The sequence below is a fragment of the Urocitellus parryii genome, chromosome 2 (genome assembly GCF_045843805.1).
Source record: "Urocitellus parryii isolate mUroPar1 chromosome 2, mUroPar1.hap1, whole genome shotgun sequence".
NCBI lineage: Eukaryota > Metazoa > Chordata > Mammalia > Rodentia > Sciuridae > Urocitellus > Urocitellus parryii.
In genome coordinates this window covers 97,222,323-97,244,480 of record NC_135532.1, presented here as the reverse complement: position 1 = coordinate 97,244,480, position 22,158 = coordinate 97,222,323, and the positions used below count along the sequence as shown (strand labels likewise).

Sequence of the window (22,158 nt, the reverse complement as noted above, 5' to 3'; positions counted from 1 at the left end):
ACACTATTTCATCTTTAGCATATAGCAAGTAAATAGTATGACTTTTTTCTTAAATAGGAGCCAATATGAAAAATATATATTCTAAAATTATTATGGCAATTAGTGTGTAAAATGGACAAATGTCCTGAGCTCCAAACCTGATCTTTTGAACCTGAAGCAAACATTCTTTCATTTATGATATTAATATGGGAGAACAAATCCTAAATATTCAGCAAAGCTATAGACTAATCACTGAAAAATGTGGAAGAAAAATATTTTACATACACGTTACATATATTTGGAGTGTCATTCTATTATTTTGACAGAAATGGCATAATGCTACCATGTTTCTGACACTGACATTCCTGAGTAGATATTTCTCCTTTCTTTTTATAGTTTTGAGATAAACGTTTTAATACAGACATTCTCCAAATATAACTTATCCAACTGGATCAAAACTGAGCCAAGTCCATGTTATGAATACACACTCAAAACAACCACTAAGCAAACGCTACCCAAGGCTGGAAACACAGCTCTATCGCATGGTCACAGCACCTCCAAGAGACTCCTCCTGCCAGATATACATATATACTGTTCAAAAAGGAATATCCCACAAGAGAGGTCAGCGGTGAACACTAAGTCTACTCAGGGCAAAAGGATGGTCCAAGTGGCTTCTGACAGGTGTCTTAAGATAACCAATTAGGAATGACTTACCTGTGAGGTATCCTGCTGTTTGTGAGTCAGAAATGAACAAATCATGTTTCTGATCTTTGAAGGCACTCCAGACTGAAGAGCGAGACAGGATTTCATTCACCTAGAGAAGTGAAGCAAATACTTTTGACATAAACGAATTAAGAACTACATGTTCAAAGACTGAATTAAAAAAAAAAAAGACTGAATTAAAGAGAAAAATCAACTTCTAAAACAATCAAGAAGGGTAGTGAATCAAAGATGGAGCAAGAACAAGCATTCATGAAACACTTTATACCAGACACTGGCTGGGTACATCTCATTAACCAGATTCAAAGTGCCTGAATTGGCTCTTTTACAGCTGGAGTCTTCATATTTGAACCTGAAATTTACTGACTTCTATATAATTTAGGCAGGAAGGTTCCTAAAAAAGTATTTTCTTATGATGGTAACAGATGACAGACAGTATGGTATGGGCTGATGAACTTTTCCTGAGGAAGGGTTTGAGGAGAGCATTCTGCAAATTGGAGCTAAAACTTTAAAGCAGTCTTTTAAATTATGGGTTGTGACCTGTTGGGGGATAATGAAATCCATTAAAAGGGGAATAAACAGCATACTTGAGAAAATAGGTGAATACAGAGAAATATAAGAGTATCATGAATAAATGGGTATATATATATTTCTGGACTAAGATAAAAGATATTTTTTTGCGACAAGTAAAAAATATTTAGGAAATACCTACTTAGAAGTCTTTTCCACATAAGTAGTGGAAATATAAATATAATACCTCTTATGTGGTACGAACAGTGAACACAATGAGCAAGACAGCCTCTGTCTCTGAAGTCAGATAGAAAGCTCACAGTCTAGTAGTGGGTACAGACAGTGCCAGATAGTTTAGCAATATGAATTAAAGTAGTTATGTACATGGTGACCATGTGAGTCCAAGAGAGGACACCAGTCCAACCTTGGAAAGAAGCAAAAGAGGAAGCAATTAGCTATGAAGGTGAGAGAGGAGCTCCTATTTTGGACAGTAACATAACTTCACCTCCGCTCCCATGGAAGTAGACAGTGGGAATTGACAATTCCTAAAATCCAAAAAAATTTTAACCAATACTAAATGCTGAATATTCTTCACATTTTTCTTCCGAAAACACACCATTGCTATGCAGAAAAGGAATGCTCCTGAGTGACTGCTGAGTGTATGGTTTATGCTTTTTCATTGTTTATGAGGCAGTTATGGAAGCCCATCATTGGTCTTTGGCTCTTTTGCAGTTGCAGACATGAGTGATGTGAACACAGGTGTGCAGGTTACCCACAGCCAAGACCCTGGCTTTGAGAATACCTTGTTGTGATCAGCAGATCACACTGCTGCTTGTAGACTCACCTGTTCTCCATACTGCAGGCTTCGAGTCATCGCTTTGAGTGCTTTAACAATCTGGGCCTTGGTGGCAGCGGGGCTGTCCAAATTTTCAAGTCCTATGCCTTCGAGTAATTTTAAGAGGTATGGGACCAAATCTGCTTTCAGGGCCTAGAAGGCATATGAAGCATCTATAACCATACTGGAAAACATAAATCAGCAACCTGTTTTCACAGTGTTTTAATACCAGATACAGTTTCTTGTTTTAGTAGCTAATAACATTCTTATTTAATAAGATTTTATTCTATTGTCAACTGTTCTAAATGCTATACATCAATTATTTAATCTTCCTAACATCTAATGAATTAGGTGCTATTATTATTACAAATGGAAAAAATCAATGCACAGAAGGTAAAAAAGCATGTTCATAATCAAAGAACTGGGCAGTAATGAAATCTGCATTTGGACCCAAGAAGCAAAGAACTTGAGCTTTTAGCCACTAGGGAGCCTGCTTTAATAATACTACACTAATGGGCAACAATCTCTGAAATGCCTTAATATTTTCCCATATTATCTTAAAACATCAATCTTTACAATCACCAGTTCCTATCAGTCTAATAAAAGCTAAATAATAATGTGGTATCAGAAGCTGGGGTTGTACCTCAGTGGTACAGCACTTGACTAGCATGCATGAGACACTGGGTTCAATCCTCAGCACCACATGAAAACAAATAAAATAAAGGTATTGTGTTCATTTATAACTAAAAATATTCTTAAAATTAAAAAAAATAATAATATGGTATCAATCTTCATTAAAAATCAAAAGGAAGAGGTGGAAATAACTGACATTTAGTGAGTGCACCTCTTTTTTTCATAACTTGTGAGGCAGTCATAAATTTATAACTTTATTTCAGATGAGAAATCCGACTGTAAGGTTAAAAATCATACCTAAGGTCATAGAGCCATCAAGTGGTAGAACTAGCTCATGTTTTTCCTCATCTGGTAAACTCCTGAGCCAACACTAAGTTTGAACTTCATAGCATTCACTATCTCCTTCAGATCTACCCAGTATCTTGACCAGCCTAAAGGGTGGGTCTGAATTGAGGTTGTGGGGTGGAGATAGATACAGCAAGAAAGGGGACCAGGAGAACAGGAGGTCACTATCTTCAGACTAAGAATGCCAGATGTCACTTTGTCATGGGAAACCACTGAAGATTTTTAAAGATGAACAGTGACAGCTGGGAGTGGTGGCTAATTCCAGCAGCTTGGGAGGTTGAGGCAGGAGGATCACAAATTCAAAGCCTGCCTCAGCTACTCAGTAAGGACCAAAGCAACTTAATGAGACTGTGTTGCTAAATAAAAATTATTATTAAAAGGGCTGGGGATGTAGCTCAGTGGTTTAAGCACCCCCTGGTACCAGAAAAAAAAAAAAAAAGGAGGGGGGTGCAGAATAAAAAGATAAAAGAGTAGCTTCTTTTAAGCCGGAACCACCATCTTCCAGTAATTCTCCAAAATGATGAACACAAAGGGAAAGAGGAGAGGAACCCGATATATGTTCTCTAGGCCTTTTAGAAAACATGGAGTTGTTCCTTTGGCCACGTGTACACGAATCTACAAGAAGGGTGATATTGTAGACATCAAGGGAATGGGTACTGTTCAAAAAGGAATGTCCCACAAATGTTATCATGGCAACACTGGGAGAGTCTACAATGTTACAGAGCATGCTGTTGGCATTGTTGTGAATAAACAAGGGCAAGATTCTTGCCAAGAGAATTAATGTGCGTATTGACCATATTAAGCACTCTAAGAGCCGAGACAGCTTCCTGAATCATGTGAAGGAAAAAGATCTGAAAAAGAAGGAAGCCAAAGAGAAAAATACCTGAGTTCAGCTGAAGCGCCAGCCTGCCCCACACAAAGAAGCACATTTTGTGAGAATAAATGGAAAGGAGCCTGAACTGCTGGAACCTATTCCCTATGAATTCATGGCATAACAAATGTAAAATAAATAAATAAATAAATAAAGGCCCGTGGACTATTAAAAAAAAGAGTGACTGAGTTATATTTTATTACTTTTTAATTTTTGTTATATGTATTTATGGGATACAAAGTGATGTTATGATATATGTATACAATTTGGATTGTGTAATCAGCATATCTGTTGCTTCAAAAATTTATTTCTTATGGTGAGAACAATTTACTCTTAGGAATTTTGAAAAATACATTAAACTATAGTCACAATTCTGTGCAATAGAGCTTTAAGTTATTACTCCTAACTGAAACTTTATACCATTAACATATCCCCATTCTTCCCACCCTCCAGCTTCTGGTAACTACCATTCTGTGCTCTCCTTCCATGAATTTGATTGTTTTAGATTCCATTCATTGGTGAAATTATGCAGTACGTGTTCTTAAGAGCTATATTTAAAAAAAAAAAAAGCTATACTCCATTCACAATATCCCCAAAGAAAATAAGATACTTGGGAATCAACCTAACAAAAGAGGTGAAAGATTTATACAATGAAAACTACAGAACCCTAAAGAGAGAGATAGAAGAAGATCTCAGAAGATGGAAAAATGTACCCTGTTCATGGCTAGGCAGAACTAACATCATCAAAATGGCGATATTACCCAAAGTTCTCTACAGGTTTAATGCGATGCCAATCAAAATCCCAACGGCATTTCTTGAAGAAATAGATAAAGCAATCATGAAATTCATATGGAAAAACAAAAGACCCAGAATAGCAAAAGCAATTCTAAGCAGGAAGTGTGAATCTGGAGGTATAGCGATACCAGAGTTCAAACTGTACTACAAAGCAATAGTAACAAAAACAGCATGGTACTGGTACCAAAACAGGCGGGTGGACCAATGGTACAGAATAGAGGACACAGAGACTATTCCACAAAGTTACAACTATCTTATATTTGATAAAGGGGCTAAAAACATGCAATGGAGGAAGGATAGCATCTTCAACAAATGGTGCTGGGAAAATTGGAAATCCATATGTAACAAAATGAAATTGAATCCCTTTCTCTCACCAGCCACAAAAGTTAACTCAAAATGGATCAAGGAGCTAGATATCAAACCAGAGACACTGCGTCTGATAGAAGAAAAAGTTGGCTACAATCTACATATTGTGGGGTCAGGCTCCAAATTCCTTAATAGGACTCCCATAGCCCAAGAGTTAACAACAAGAATAAACAAAGGGGACTTACTTAAACTAAAAAGTTTTTTCTCAGCAAGAGAAACAATAAAAGAGGTAAATAGAGAGCCTACATCCTGGGAACAAATTTTTACCCCCCACACATCAGATAGAGCCCTAATATCCAGAATGTACAAAGAACTCAAAAAATTAAATAATAAGATAACAAATAATCCAATCAACAAATGGGCCAAGGACCTGAACAGACATTTCTCAGAGGAGGACATACAATCAATCAACAAGTACATGAAAAAATGCTCACCATCATTAGCAATCAGAGAAATGCAAATCAAAACCACCCTAAGATACCATCTCACTCCAGTAAGAATGGCAGCCATTATGAAGTCAAACAACAATAAGTGTTGGCGAGGATGTGGGGAAAAGGGTATACTTGTACACTGCTGGTGGGACTGCAAAATGGTGAGGCCAATTTGGAAAGCAGTATGGAGATTCCTGGGAAAGCTGGGAACCACCATTTGACCCAGCTATAGCCCTTCTCGGACTACTCCCTGAGGACCTTAAAAGAGCGCACTATAGGGATACGGCCACATCAATGATTATAGCGGCACAATTCACAATAGCTAGACTGTGGAACCAACCTAGATGCCCTTCAATAGATGAATGGATAAAAAAAAATGTGGCATCTATATACAATGGAGTATTATGCAGCACTAAGAAATGACAAAATCATAGAATTTGGAGGGAAATGGATGGCATTAGAGCAGATTATGCTAAGTGAAGCTAGCCAAGCCCTGAAAAACAAATGCCAAATGTCTCCTTTGATATAAAGAGAGCAACTAAGAACAAAACAGGAAGGAAGAGCATGAGGAAAAGACTAACTGTAAACAAAGACAAATGGGGGGAGAGAAAGGGAGAGAGAAGGGAAAGGATATGCAAATGGTAGGAGACCTTCAATGATACACAAAAGTATAAGAGGTTATGATGGGCAAGGGGGAGGGGGGAAAAAGGGAGAGAATTGAACAACAGCAGAGGAGGCAGAGAGGGAAGGTGGGAGGGGAGGGGAGGGGGGATAGTAGCGGTTAGGAAAGGTAGCAGATCAAGACAGTCACTAATATGCCATTATGTAAAAATGTGAGTATGTAACAGATGTGATTCTGCTATCTGTATTTGGGGTAGAAATGGAAGTTCAAAACACAATAGAGTCAAATGTATGAAAGATGATTTATCAAGAGCTCTGTAATGTTTGGAACAATCAAAAATAAAAAAAAAATAAAAAAAAAAATAAAAAAAAATCACTTTTGCAATGGTTGTTGAAATTTATGATGTGCTTTTTCTGTCTTTAGTGCCTATCTACTCAACATTGATAACCTACCAAGTCCTATTTCACTAGGTAAAAAGTCCTTTTGAAAAGGACAATAAAAGTCTTGGCATGATTCTACAATATGACTTAAGAAACAAAGGAATGAATAAATCTTTCCAAAGAGGATAAAGCAGTGTTTTTTTCTTTTTTATTTGTTCTTTTAAAATATACATGACAATAAGACTATATTCTGATACATACATGTTCTAATGAGGATCCCACTGTGATGTGGAGTTCCACTGTGGTATATTCATATATGAACATAAGAAAGTTATGTCTGTTTCATTCCACTGTCTTTTTATTCCTGTTCCGCCTCCCTCCCTTCATTCCCCTTTTGTCTAGTCCACCGAACTTCTATTCCACTCCCCACTTAGCTTCCATGTAAAGAGAGAACATTTGACCAGATAAGGCAAATTTTGTGAAGAAAACTAAGGATAAATGCACAATAAGTGGCCAAAATTTTGAAGTGGGTAAGACTTCTAGCACCTAGCACCACTTTTCTGTGTATGTGTACACATAACTGAATATGAAATATACACTTGTGCATGCACAAATTTATAAGTTACCTCCATCAAACCTTAGCCAGGGAATATTTGTCTATTACATTTGTTTTCCTAAAATAGTGCTGAATCTAGAAAGTCACTTACTTGTGCTACCAATTCACCCTGCTCCTTCTGAAACATTCGATTAATTGCTTCACAGGCTAGACCAACAGTATCTGCTCGCTTTTTCATTCCATTCATCAGTGGGCCAATGGTTTCTAAGGATGCCATGGCTCGAACACACAGCTAAGTCCCCAAAAGAGAAGGTTACTTGTAGTAAAGAAACATTTTTACAAAGCATAGTGGATACCAAGGTAACAAAATAATTTTTAAAACAACTACTTTCAAGTTTAATAATAAAATGAGTCAAATTCCATCTCCTGTTAATTATACCATTTAACTGGCTTAAGAATCAATAAAATACCATGCAGTTCCTGTTAGAAAGAGGGTGTACACTTTAGTGTGCATTCGTCTAGAAGAGGAATCACATAAAATTCTAGAGCTATAATCTAAAGAATAAATTCATAAATACCTCATTTTCGGACAGGGCATGGATAACCCGAATGGCACTCTTAGGAATGGCATTGTTCCTGTGATTCATTGCCTGGATAACTTTGGGAAGGTGGCCCAGTGGTGGGACTTGATCTGCCAGCTGAGGTTGTGCACTGAAGAGACACACTGTAGCCATTGTCAAAGTTTCCAGAGTTTCTCCCTGGAAAGTGTAAAAGAAACAGCCAATCAAAATAATTAAAATACTGAAAAAGTCCTCAATATACCTGGCAATATATTTGGTGTTCAAAACTAGGGATTCAAAAGTTCTAAGTGCTAACATATTGCTTCATAAAACCTTAGTGAAAACAAACTTTCCATTTTCTTTGACAAAGGCAGGCATACAAAGGACTTAAGAATTATTATCTAAATAGTCTTTCAGCAGGCCTGACGTAGCTCATTTCTACTGCAGGTATAATAGATCATCTCCCAAAAGATGATACTAGAAATTTCTAGATGATGTTACAGACCTGTCAATGTTAGACAACATCAATAATCAATGAGAATGTAGATTAGTAAAACACTATGCTCAGTTCTATTAAAAATCTTATTACAGGTTGAAGATCCCTTTATTTGAAATGCTTCAGACCAGAAGTATTTCTGATTTTGGACTTTTTTTATATAGAGTTTATCAGCTGAACGTCCCTAGTCAAAAAATCCAAAATGTTTAATGCTCTGAAATTCAAAACTTTTAGCACTGCTGTGGTACTCAAAAAGTTTCTGATTTTGGATCATTTCAAATTTTGCATTTTCAGATGAAGAATGCTCAACCTACATTTAACATTACCTGAGGGCTATAATGAACTTTGTACTATAGATAATAGATCGTACATATATATATCCATAACAAAACACTTTTTAAATGAACACAAAAATTGGGATGTGCCCAAAAAGAAAGGTGACATATGATGAAATTTCTACTTGCTTTTCCTTGCTAAGATTCACTTTTTGAGAATTCTCTTGTGTTCCCCTGCTTTTTTTTGGTGCTGGGGATTGAACCCGGGGCCTCTAAGCAAACCCCCCATCTGTGAGGATTTCATTTTATAAGAAAACTAAGTATGTATTAGAATTTATTAGTAAAGGGAAATATGACTATGGAATGTGACACTAATAAATATTTGGCATACTAATTCTATTTTTTAAACTAAGGATAAACTAAGGATAGTAACTAACAATTTCTAAGCAGTTGAAATGTGGCAGATATGTTAGGTATTCCACACACATTAACTTATTAAAACCTCAGCCAAAGGTAGATGCAGTCTTCATTCTATGAGGCAGCTGAGGCTGAATCATGAGGCCAGTTAGTTACTGATGAAGCTGGGCTTGTATGATCCAGGACCACCTAATACAGCTCAGACTCTTTTTTTTTTTTTTTTTGGTAACAGGGATTGAACTCAGGGACAATTGACCACTGAGCCACATGTCCAGCTCTATTTTGTATTTTATTTAGAAACAGGGTCTTACTGAGTTGCTTAGCGCCTTGCTTTTTGCTGAGGCTGGCTTTGAACTCGCAATTCTCCTGTCTCAGCCTCCCAAGCCCCTGGGATTATAGGCGTATACCACTGTGTCCGGCCAGCTTAGGCTGTTTAATCATCTTGTGTGTTTAGTTCAACAACCACCATCTATTTCTAGATTTCAACATAAATGTTCATATAACAAAATGTTAGACACTATCAGGGTTTCTGACCTGTCAAACCAAGATCAAAGCTACCTTCTGCTTTCCAGAAAGTCTCTGGTTTTGAGCACAGGTACAGGGTTCATTCACGTGGTTACTATTCTGTCAATTTCTGTGACTAGGGTCATCCCTGCCATATACACAAAGTGCACTAAAGAACATGAATACACTTTCAGAGAAACACCAGACATTTAGGTTTTTGATCAGTTATATAATCACTGGAAATGGTGTGGCAAAAATATTCTTTTAGAGTTTTTATAATTGTTAGAAATAGCAATTCAATACAGACATCTCTAACTTTTATCTATAAATAACCATGGTATTAGAGCTTCACTATCAAAAATCACACACACACACACACACACACAAAATCAATGGACATATCTAAATTTACATGTGGTTACTATATTGAAAGAGGTAGCCCACTATTAATGCATGGTCAGTGAAGACAAGGTTTTATGAGAAAAAAATTAGTATGTTTAGCAAATTCTGATATATTTTCCTGATGACTGAAGCTTACATGAGGACTGTTCTTCTCCAGGAGCTCAGTTAATTTTTCTAACAGTGCAATCAGAAATTCTCTAGGCTTTCTGAGAACCCATGCTGGTTGTGCAATAAAAATTCTCAAGAAAACTCCTCCAACAGCAAGTTCACCCTCTGCTTCTCCAAACACCACAGCAAAATCTTCAGGCAACTTTAAACAAAAAAAGAATTTCAGTCAGGTCACTTAATTATTTAGTTGTACATGAAGCAGGAAATGCAAGTCCAATTAAAGAATTCTACATACAATGAACTAGTTGATAAATAGGCATTTATATAATCAAATTATAATAATTTTAAGTTTTATTTTCTCTTAAAAGCATAGGATGTTTTATTAGCTACTTCAAAAGAAAGTATTCCTACTTTTATGTTTGAAGACTTATTTTTTCCAGGGGTGTACCTCAGGGTCTTATGACAGAGCTATAGGCTAACTTTAAACTAACTCAGGAGTAATTCAAAATAACAACAACAAAAAACCCCTATAAGATAAAAGTATATGTTACCTTCCAGTTAACATCAGGGTTGTCCCGCTGATTTTTAAAGTGCCTTGAGAAAAAAAAAAAAAGGAGGAAAGGAATACCAAACTTTAGTCACAACGTAACACTTACATTGACCTTTGGAGCGAGTCTTAGGAGAGAGGCAGAGTGGGAAACGATTGCCTTTCCTGGGGATTTTATTTGAAGGCTTCAAGTTATTATCTTTGTCTTTACTTACTCTAGCATCATCTCTCTCACTGTTGTAGACACTTTATCTCTGGAACTGTCATTCCAAATCAACTCAGGATTTTCGTGAGTTCCTTCAAAAATGTGAACAGCAGCTTCAGGGTTGTCTCTCATAGCATCCATGAAAACGCTAGGCAGAAATTTCATTAATGTAATTCGAACCTATGGGAGGAGGTTTGAGAAAGAAATCAAGAACTGTTGGAAACACCTCAATATTCAGCTTGCTTTTTACAATTTTCTGAGAATATCAGAGCAATTTTTGCTATGACTGATATAAGAAATAACTATTATCTAAAAATTCTGGAGTGGGAGAAAAACCTTAGTTTATGCAAAGGCAACTTTAACAAGACTATGACTTGGCCCTACTTACCTATCAAAGCTTTATTTCCATTATCTAACTCAAAAAACTTAAGAAATTCAGCGTGTAAAGTTTCCAGAGTCTCCCCTGTGGTGTCATGCATGTGCTATAACCTCTTTTGAGAATGCACTTAGCTCATCTGTCCAACTCTTCCTCACACCCTTTGTCCTCAGAAACTATAGTTTTTCTCATGCTAACGCTACTGTTTTATGTTATAATAAGCCTTCTTCCAAAAAGAATTCTAAAAGTAGCTTAAAAAAAATCCATCCAACAAATGCTATGCACAGATTGAAAATTACTGAGGCATAAGGACAAAGGGAAAAGAGTTCACATGGTTCTCTCTCCATGTAACACTACTCTCAGCGCTCATCTTAGGGAAACCTTCCTGACCTCGTCTGCTTTGCTCATTAATTATTTTCTAAGCTCCTGGTATTTGGCAAATGCTTACATTATTTGAAAGAATAAAGACCAATATGAAGTTAGCATGCAAAAGAAACACCAGAAGCTATGAGTAACTGGTAGTGATATCTACCACAAATTTAGCTCTGAACTTCTAGCTCCCAAGGAACGGAAATAAACTATGTTGATTACGTGACAGAAGGCATACACAAAATAAAATCAAGCCAGCTGCTCCACAGACACCTAACTATTCTGGAGGAGGAGAAGAAATTTCTTAAGGCTCCCACAAGAGGGCATTTGTTTTATATCAAATAATATCATCAGGATGAAATTAGCCAGTTTCACAGGCTTATTTCATATATATATATTTTCTCTTAAGTATGCTGAGACCATCATGCCAAAATACAATTCAGCTCTATAGAGAACAAAAGCAGGTATAGACAGTGATTATGTCACTCTTCATCAAGAGTCTCTTGAGTAAGAACCCTGCCTGAACTGCAGTAAATAAGTAACACATTCTCACAAAGCTCTGAGAAATATATACCAAAGAAGCACTAAGAGTTGAAGCAGGATTTAAAGGCCATTTATTTTAAAATTTTCACTATGAAGTTAAAAGAAATTTAGGTTTGGAGAGAAGACATCCAGAGTCATTTAGTCAAGTTAGCAGCTTCAGGATTGTGATAAAACAAGTTCTGCTCACGATGCCACGCTGCCAACTTGAAGGTCAATCACTTCATCTCTTACACTATCACTTCTTGTTTCTAAACTTTTAAACAAAACTGTCTTCTGGAAAGACACCTGGATATTTAATTAGAAACCCAACTGTTAGGCAACATTGACAACCCGAACAGAACACTGTTTTCATCAAAATTTAAAACTTTGCTGCTTCAAGGGACATAATCAAGAATATGAAAAAAATTATCAACAGAATGAAAAAAAAAACATGTACAAATAATAGAAATTAGTATCAAAAAACACAAAGAACAATTACAACTCAACAATTAAAACAATCCAATTTAAAAACTAGTCAAGGATATGAAGAGACATTTCTCTAAGAAAGTTGAAACCACATTGAATGTTTCATTGTTCCACCCCTCCCCTCTTTTTGAGATCGGGTCTTATTATGTTGCCCAGATTTGACTTTGAATTCCTGGGTTTCTCCTGTCATCCTCCTGCCTCAGCCTCCTGAGTAGCTTAGGACAGTAAACTAAAATAACCCAATTTAAAAACTAGTCAAGGATATGAAGAGACATTTCTCTAAGAAAGTTGTATTAACTGCTAATAAATACATGAAAAGATACTCAGCATCATTAACCAGGGAAATGTGAATCAAAACCGTAAGATAGTGCTTTCACACCTACTAGGATGGCTATAATAATAATAATAATAATAATAATAATAATAAAAAAACATATAACATGTGTTAGGGAAGATAAAGAGATATTATAATGCTGGTATGTAAAGCCAGTGCAACCACTTGAAAACACTTATGATTCTTCAAAATGTTATATCTAGTATTACTATCTGACCCAAAAATTCCATTTCAAAACAGAAGCCAATGCTCACACAAACTTGTACACAAGTGTTCACAATAGTATTATTCAGATAGCAAAAAAATTCACACGTTCATTGAGATAAATAGGTAAACAAATTGTGGAATATTGTTTGGCAATAAAAAGGAGTAGGTGAATCTTCACAACATTAAGCTAAGTGATAGGAACCAGTCACAAAAGACTATATTATAGGATTCCATTTACACGTAATTCTACAATTTATAAAGAAAGTATAGTGCACAGTAGTTCCTGGGAGAAAGTGGACAGGAGAGTGACTGCTAAAGGGCATGAGGCTTCTTTTGTATTGATAAAAATGGTCAAAAAATTGATTATAGTTGCTTAATCCATAAATATACTAAAAATCACTGAACTGTACTATATGTCAATCATATCTCAATAAAGCTGTTATAAAAATTAAAAAGTTTACTGACCCAGCTGTCTCTTGCTGCAAATCATTGAATTAAGGTGCTGATTTTCCCTATATAGAAAATTTAAATGTAAAGACATTCATCTTGATAATATTTGCCCCACATGTATATCAAAGGCCAAAAATATTACTGGAGAGCTCAATTTCAGTACATAGTTATTTTAAACATCTAACACACTATTTAAAATATCTAATAGTAGGCATTGTAGTTATGTGCTACCCAACTCTTGACTTAAGAAAACTCAATACTAAATATCAATATTTATACATTAATTCTTTTTTGGGTAGGGGCGGTTGTACTGGGATTGAACTCAGGAATGTTTTACCACTGAGCTACATCTCCAGCTCTTTATTTTTATTCTGAGACAGGGTCTTACTAAGTTAGTTGTTGAGGCTGGCCTCAAACTTGCAATTCTCCTGCCTCAGTCTCCCAAGCTGCTGGGATTACAGGTGTAAGACACCACGCCTGACTCAATATTCATTTTTTAATGGACTCTTTTGTAGACATCCAAAGGTAATTCCCTCATCTCATCAACCTTGCTAAAGGCAGACTATTATTAACACTATAGTAAAACTATTTTGGGTCCTATGACAGATTCTTAACATCTAGACTGAGAGATCAAGCAAGAAAACAACAGCGACAACTGAGTCTAATTTGTTGTACTGATGTAAAAATGTTCATTAGCTTTGAACAACTTTTTTTTCAAACTAAACTTTTCATGGAGGCTCAACACATATGAGGGAGGCCACTGGGGCTTTAGATGGAAGTAGGTAACCTGTAGACTCTTCCTTACCCTAAGTACCTTGGCAGATATGTTGGAGCTGTGATTCTCAAATATTAGTCCAGACAGGTTCCAAAAGAATAACTTGGGAAATGGACTAAGAAAGCAAATTCTGGGGCCCTGCCTCTGACTTCCTGAATCAGACTTTGGTAGTAAGGCATAGAAGTTTTTTTTTGTAGCTCCCCCATGCCTCTGATGTGCTGCTCAGTGGGCTTGGCACTATGAGCCCTATCTCTTATGAAACTGATCTAATAATAGAATTAGGGAACTTTGATTACACTTGTGTCTGAATGAAATTCTACTCAGAAGAAAATTCCTTCTCTTCAAATTGAACCATGGCTCCAGAGATCATATGGTCACCTCCAGTTTTGGATTAAAAAGTCTCCCTGCACAGCAGGAAAGCAGAGGAGTCATTATACTCCTGTCCCCAGACAGCCTCACTTCCTGTGGGTTGCATAACCTTACTAATTCAGGAGTGGAATGTAAAAGATACAGATTACCAGTGTCTCACTAGCTACCTCTATGAGCCAATCCTTGCAGAGTGAAGTCTAACCTGCCTTCTTTCATAACCTAAATGTACTTCCGTTCTCTCTTTGAGAAAGATGAACAGCTATCATCATAATCCACACATTCTCTTCAAACATTTCAATTCTGGTACGACTTCCCTGACTAGTTTTCTCAATTAGTAACATACAGTACAATTTCAGGAATTTTGTTCAACTTTCACATCATTTTCTTCACCATCTCAGGTTGGTGAATTTCATGAAATCAGTATCAAAGTAACAGAGTTTTATTAATTAATTTCCTTCTGAGAACTTATTTTATACTCACCTTTGGACCTATCAGTTTATCTGCTGTCATTTTGGCAAAAAGTTCTGCTGTTTGGGTTCGAACCTGTGGATGTGTTGAGTTACAGAACATATCCAATAAATAAATCAAAGCTCCTAAGAAGGAAAAAAGAGAATCAGTGCTTATATTATTTTCAATTAGTAGAATTCATTTCAACTCAGTGCTTTTTGATGTTTTTTAAACTTTAAGGGTCTCCAAAGCATTCTTCTAATTTATCAGATTGCACAAAAAGCAACTCAAGATATGCTTCATAGTGTTGAATAAGACTGGATGAAAAATAACTCTATACATTACCCTTTGCCATTGCTTCTTTGATTATTTTTGTATTTGATGCCAAAGCATAAAGAGTTTCCAGAACAAGCTGACGACCTGCAGAGTAAAAGACATTTCAAGGAATGTATCGACCTTACATTTACTAGACATTGACTCTATGCCAAACATTAACTAGGTATTCCAGATATGGAATCATATCTCATCTTCACAATAACCAGCAAGGCTGTGTTATGATAAGGAGCCCAGTATAACCAGCCCATTATTTCACACTTTGTGAGCTCTATGGCTGGGTTTTCTGTCTACATCTATCTGCTCCAAAGTCCACACTCATAACTACTATGGCATAATGTTTTCCTATCTAAATATTAATGGCAAACACATCCAGAGGACACTGTACCAGGCATCTCAGATTTTTACATGATACTACTATCTCAGGAAAATAAGGAAGTAATCACTGTAAGACAGAGCTCTACTCTAAGACATAATGATTTCCTCTGGACACAGTTCATCTCTCAACTACTCATTGCCTTTTGATGTGCAAGTATACTGGGCTACTGAACTTTGCTTTTTTAGAATCAAATGGGACAGACAAAAAACCAAAGGAATAAAGTGTTATCAAAGAGGGTAGAGACTGTCAAGTACTGGGCTGAGTCTAAAACAACACAATAATAACAATGTCCAGTAGCAAACACTGTATAAGGTAGATAATTTAGTCTAGATTATGTGTAAGTGATGGCAAAGTTGACGAAAATATCTAGATGTCAGCTACTTGTAAGATTAAAATGTTGACAATGAATCAGGTAAAAGTTATACTTTAAAACTATGGTTTCTGTTTTACATTCTTTACCAACCAGTTTAGTTTTGTATTGTTTAAAGCTTTACAAAATTATTGAAAACCAATAAAAACAGAAAAAGAAAAAACCAACTAAGGCTGTAGGTATAATAAAAAGAATCTGCAAATTATTTCTCCAGGTTGTCATTTTGAACAGATAATTCAAGCAAGTCATTTATTAAAAAAAAAAAAAAATTACTCAATGAAATTTCAACTCCACTCAATTCACTGAACATAAAGAAACACTGAATACATGCCAAGCAATGGGATGATCAAAGAGATAGGGTCCTACTCTCAAGGTGAATAGACATAAAATTAAGATTAACATGACATCCAAGGGTTTAGCAAAGTCACCTGTGCAATGTATTCTATGGTTTGTGGTGTGGGTGGATTTAAACTGCAATTGCCTGATACACTAAACATCTTGCTTTTGAAAAGCAATCTCAATGCTGGCTCTGGCACAACTACAAAACTATTATACTTGTTACCTATAGAGTTTCTGAGCAACCTGCATCAACACCGGCTGTATTCAAGAAATTAGGTTGGTAAATTTTTATTCTTTGTGGAAATAATCTCTTGTCAATAGACACAAAGTAGGGAAGACAATGCTAAGTTTAATACAAGGTAAACTTTATCTTAAGAATGTTTTCTAGCACCCAAGACTGTCTTTTTTAAAAAAACCACAGAATATTAGTTAATTCTCAATTATTCATGTACAATTACTCATGAAAAAAACCTGACAATCAATCCCAGGTTATTTTCCTTTGCTTTTCCTCTCTCACCTCCAACTTTCAACCTTCAATATGGGAAGTTGAGATAATTTTGTTAATTTATGTAAAATACAATTAGGAAGACAAATCTAGTATAAACAATCCCACTGTAAATATTCCAAAACTAAAGATGGATGATATTTGCCCGAGGTTTTGCAACAGTTTTATAACTGTTCCCCTCCCTTGGTTGGTCCTTCTATGGTTTCCAAAATGCCATTTGTGAATATACCTACTTGATGGCAATGAATGTAGAAGAGCCAGTAAATTGGATAAAACCACTGATTCTGCAATATTGTTGACACAATCTTGGTTAGATGTCACTATATTCACAACCTGAAAATTAATCAACAGGACATAAAAAGGTTTGGAGATAATTTCAAACCTAATGAAATTCAGTAATACAGACTCAATAGAAGCAACAAAATGTTTGGAACACAAAATATTTTTAGAGAAATTTTTAATTTTAAAAGATTGGTCTTATTACTTTGAGACTTATCTTTTGATAAGGTTATCTTATCTTTTGATAACCTTAAGGTTCATGAAAAACTTTAATCCTATACAGAACATGCTCCTTTAGCCTGGGGCCTAGAGGCAGGGATGGGATTTAAAACATGAAAACAAAGAAAAAATATGACTATGGCATACAGTGTAGTGTTTTCCAATCACAGATTTGGGGTACACAGTTAAAAGATAATAATCTTCACTTCTGGGACTTTCTTTTGCTCATAGAGGAAGAAAGTTAATGTCTTTAGCACTCCACACAACAGATTAGATCTCTTTCTATATAATAAAATAGGTATGTTTTTCTTTAAAAGAGGAAGTTATAGTTTAGATATGAGGTGCCTCCCAAAAGCTTATATGTAAGACAATGTAAGACTTTTAAGAGGTAAAATGATTAGAATATGAGGTATAATCTGATAAGGGGATTGACCCACTGATGTGGATTAACTGAGCAGTAACTACAGGCTGTGGCTGGAAGATGATGATCACTTGGAGCATGACTTTGGGGTTTTTATTTTGTTAGTGGTGAATAGAGCTCGCTCTTTGCTTCTTGACCACCATTAAGTCAGGTGCTTTCCTCCTCTGGGCCCTTCTGCCATTATGTGGGGCCTCATCCTGGGCCCAGAGCATTGGAGTTGGCTCTCTATAGACTGAGACCTCTGAAATGATGAGTCCTAAATAAACTTTCCTTCCTCTTAAGTTGTTCTTGTCTGGTATTTTGGTCAGAGTGAAACAAAAACTGACTTAAAACAAAGAATAATTTTTCAATTCTGACTTTTACAATACACGTCTAAAGATCAATGCCACTTGGACCATGTTCAGAATCAAAGCAAAGTAGTCTAGATTAATAATGTTACTATTATATCAATATTAGTAGTCTATTAAGAATCTGTTTTAAGCTGAAAGATAATCTAAGTGATTTATTCATAAACCACTTCTTTACCTGATACTATAGGGTTGAATTTGGTGTTCATTATGTGCATTACAATGAACAGGATCATCTGAAAAATGATCCTGGGAGCTTACCCTAGGGTGCCTGGACAAAGAACACCTGTAATCAGGGACTTTCTGCTTCTGTCAGAGGAAAAGTAGCACCCAAATAGCATCCCATAGGACCAGTGATTTCAATCTCCTGAAGAAGGGACCTCCAACTTCTCTTGAACCCTTAAGACCCACAAATTTTGGCAGCTGGCTTTCCTAGATAACACCTATTAACAGCAGTATACCCAGGTGTCTATTTGTAATTCTCATCAAAAAGGTTACCTTGCTACTAGATTTGAAGGGAGAGTACAGGTGAGTTCTCTGGAATGAAAACCCACAGTGCACAGCCAAGCAGTGTCCTGGCTTCATTATATCTCTCTGTAGAGACAGAGAAGTCAGGGAAACCTTGCCTCCCCCTCTTGCTGATCTATGGCTTCTAAGCTTCTCCAGTAAAGCCTATTCCTTAATCTTCTGACTAGGACATTTCACAGTGTACCCAAAGCCCTGATGTATGACAGAGAGTGACCTAGAAAGGAAACACCTTGAAAAACATGAATAGGTAAAATTTTAAAAATGCATATTTTTATCCAACTTCAGATAATTAATTGATGCTCAAACTGTATTTAGTTAAGTGATAGGAAAAGGAACACGCTTTTAGTATAGAATACTCTTACCTCTAAAGCTAATTGTTGCACTTGACCAGCTCCATGGACCCGGAGAAGAGAAAATATTAACTTAAAGTGACCAATGCACTCACTTTCAGAACCTAGGGAGTAAACAAAATGGTTTTTATTTCCAAGATATTCTAAATTACAGACCTTTAGAAAACTGATAACACACAATTGTTTACTGTTAATTGTAAGTCTTGGATGATCCTTTTTAACCATTATGACATGAAGCGAATGAAGTATCTCTAAGCAGCACTAAAAGGCAAAAAATAAAATATTATAGTTTCTTAATTTTTCTTTGTTTTCACATTTTAAATCCCATCCCTGACTCTAGGCCCCAGGCTAAAGGCAAGAAGGACATTATAAGAGGCCCTAAGGATTTAGTCAGACCTTGTCTCAAAAAATTAAGAACATAAACAAAGGGCTGAGGATGGGATTCAGTAGTTAAATGACTCTGGGTTCAAATCCTGGTACCAAAAAAAAAAAAAAAGATCTGGAGTGTTCAAGTATTGTATTGTTTTAGATTTTACGTTCTATATTATCACATTAAAGTTATCAAAATTAGAATTGGAAAAAGCTTTTAGATTTTCACTCATCTATCTTTCTGGAGTCAGGCTGGAGTGCTAATACTTTTGGAAGAATCCTCTTATAGATTGATGTTTAAGAGTGAAAACTCTCACCTTTTTATTATTTGAATTTTTAGACACTAAAAACTTCAGGCAAGTTTTCAAAAATATGAGTGTTCACAGGAACACAGCACTATGTTAGTACTAGAAAAGAGGCAAAATTTAGATTACTGAATAACTCTAAGCACTTACACTTGCTATGCCAATTTGTGTCATCAATGTGAAATTTCATACTATCAAATTATTCTGTCTTTTCAACTCAGACTCATTTTCTCTTTAGAGAGATGAGTTCTTCTAAGCATGGTGCCTCATCTCTCTCCATAGCTTACTATTTGTAGGTAGCAAATATTATTAGGTCAATTTCCCTTAAAATTATACCAAGTATAACATTATAATCAAGTATAATTTTCCCTGTTTTTTTTTTTTTTTATAAAATTGAGAATTGGAAATTTTTAGAACCCTTTGATTCGAAGATTCTCATTAATTAAGGGTACAATCACACACCTGGATTATATTTTATGACATTTCTCAGAGCCTCCAAAGCCATTTCCACTCTTGGCAGGCGGTCTCCATGTTGCTCTGATTCCACTTTTGCAGCATGTGTGATGGCCATGAACGTGTGCAGATACTGGGCCTGAGAGCCTATATAATCCAGGAGACTTGCAGCAAATGCTTTTGGAACCTGTCAAGCAGAGGAACATTTAAAAAATATATGTGTCTTCAGAAATAACTATGACAAAGATTTCATAGCAAAAGAAAAAAATTCAACACATAAAAGTAAGCAAGATTATATTATAAATTCACATGAATATACTTATACACTTGTGTGTTTTGTGTGTGTGTATATGTGTGTGTGTGTGTGTGTGTGTGTGTGTGTGTGTGTGTGTGTGTGTGTTGGGGGGATTTGGGTGGGAAGGAAACAAACCAAACTGCAGTAGAGTGTTTCTTAACTTTCAGAGGTCTGGTAAGTTCCCAGAAGTACCACAGTACAATAATTCTAAGTTTAGAGTACTTCTTTGCTTTATCAAAATAACTGATTGATATGTAACATTTATATTTTTAAAAATTCTATATTCAGAATATAAATTCAAAGCATAGTTGGGGCACTTCACAAATCACTTAACTCATTCTGCTTAATACTAATTATACACACATACAATGAGATATTTCTGTGATAAATAATATACATTATGGTTTAGGAAATTCCTCTTTTTTTTTTCTCAAAAGCAAATTCTAAAATAGTGTCACTCACTGCTTTCCTCCTTACAAATCAATCTCAAAATCCACCTTGCTATGTCCTACAAATAAGACAAAAACAAAAATTCTAACATGATTCCCAAGCACTAAAAAGAAAAAGATCCTCCCTTGCTTCTGGAAGTAATTATAGATCATTAAAAGAGATAACCCGATGAGATGAGTCATCTAAAAGATCTTTCTGCTATTAACCTATATTTTCTTTTAATAATTGGCCAGAGAGAGCCTCTTGTCTTGTGGTCTAGCATTCCATATGATGGAGTGAGTGTGGAACTGGCATTGTACTTTAGGAGCTGGAGGCAGACATGCTGAGTACAGTGGGGAGTATTATGCATAAGAAATCAAGTCTTCAACAATCAGATAAAGAGGCTTATAAGTAGTCCAGGATCACTCATCAAATACTTAGTTAGGTTAATTTATAATTAATTTCGAAAAGAGAAGGTTTTATTTCAATGCATACAGCATGAATAAGCTAGTAGTTTTCAGTCACACAATATCAAAGGCAATGGACAAAATTACAGGTAGAAAGCTTACCTCTAGCTGAAAAGTAGGGACTTCATTATACACTCTAACAAAAATCTCCCCCACAATAAGTTCTTTGGCATGATCACTGTAGACAAATTCTGATCCATAAGTTTTATCACAATCACCCTTTTAAAAAAAAAGAATGTAAATCATTAACATCTAATTTCTAAATCTATCCCTATTCAGTTTCATAACAGAACAACAATTCAATAAGTCCACTCATTTTCTAGAGGAAGAATGCTGATACATATCACAGCACTCAATGCAATATTAATGTTTACACCGAACACTCTGATTCTGGAATTGGAACAGAATTATAATTTTTAGTTGAAAGATTAAATGAAATCATTTAAAAATTTCAAAAGATCACAGAGATGACCAACAAAGTATCTTACAGCTAGAGTTTACAAAGCATACACAACATTTTGCTCTTCTCTCTCTATTCAGCAGACATTTGGCCTATCAAGCTATATAGGGACAAAGCTGAGAAATGAGTACTCCTGGATTGGGTGTAAGGAAGGAACACATTATATGAAAGTGTTGGAAAACAGTTTCTGAATACTAAGAGACAGTGATATAATAGAGCTTACAAAATCAAGAATAGGTTCCATTTAAGGAAAAGAAAAAAAGAAAAGAGGAATCGGGGGAAAAAAGTTCCCATGAAGATGTAGGTTGAAATCACAAGGAAGTTAGGTCATACTAAAATAACATGTAAAAGTATAGAATAGATTATAAAGTGCTAACAAAGACAATTTATTATGAAGTGCATTCTGAAAAAAAGGCGA

At 35.6% G+C, this 22,158-nt stretch overlaps 1 protein-coding gene and 1 pseudogene across 1 annotated transcript in view; one reads left to right on the top strand and one right to left on the bottom strand.

Moving 5' to 3' along the window:
- Dnajc13 (DnaJ heat shock protein family (Hsp40) member C13) overlaps nt 1-22,158 on the bottom strand; it is a 120,614-nt gene that overhangs the window by 5,610 nt on the left and 92,846 nt on the right. Inside the window, exons 43-55 of the mRNA XM_026383836.2 lie at nt 21,383-21,499; nt 20,099-20,276; nt 18,975-19,066; nt 17,052-17,151; nt 15,238-15,312; nt 14,926-15,038; nt 10,568-10,737; nt 10,357-10,399; nt 9,834-10,007; nt 7,622-7,801; nt 7,195-7,335; nt 2,054-2,197; nt 694-793 (exon numbers count right to left, since the gene is read on the bottom strand). Coding sequence (XP_026239621.1) covers nt 694-793; nt 2,054-2,197; nt 7,195-7,335; nt 7,622-7,801; nt 9,834-10,007; nt 10,357-10,399; nt 10,568-10,737; nt 14,926-15,038; nt 15,238-15,312; nt 17,052-17,151; nt 18,975-19,066; nt 20,099-20,276; nt 21,383-21,499 — 1,627 coding nt within the window. The remainder of the gene's footprint in view (nt 1-693; nt 794-2,053; nt 2,198-7,194; nt 7,336-7,621; nt 7,802-9,833; nt 10,008-10,356; nt 10,400-10,567; nt 10,738-14,925; nt 15,039-15,237; nt 15,313-17,051; nt 17,152-18,974; nt 19,067-20,098; nt 20,277-21,382; nt 21,500-22,158) is intronic.
- Nucleotides 3,513-4,017, top strand: LOC113179301 (large ribosomal subunit protein eL21 pseudogene; annotated as a pseudogene).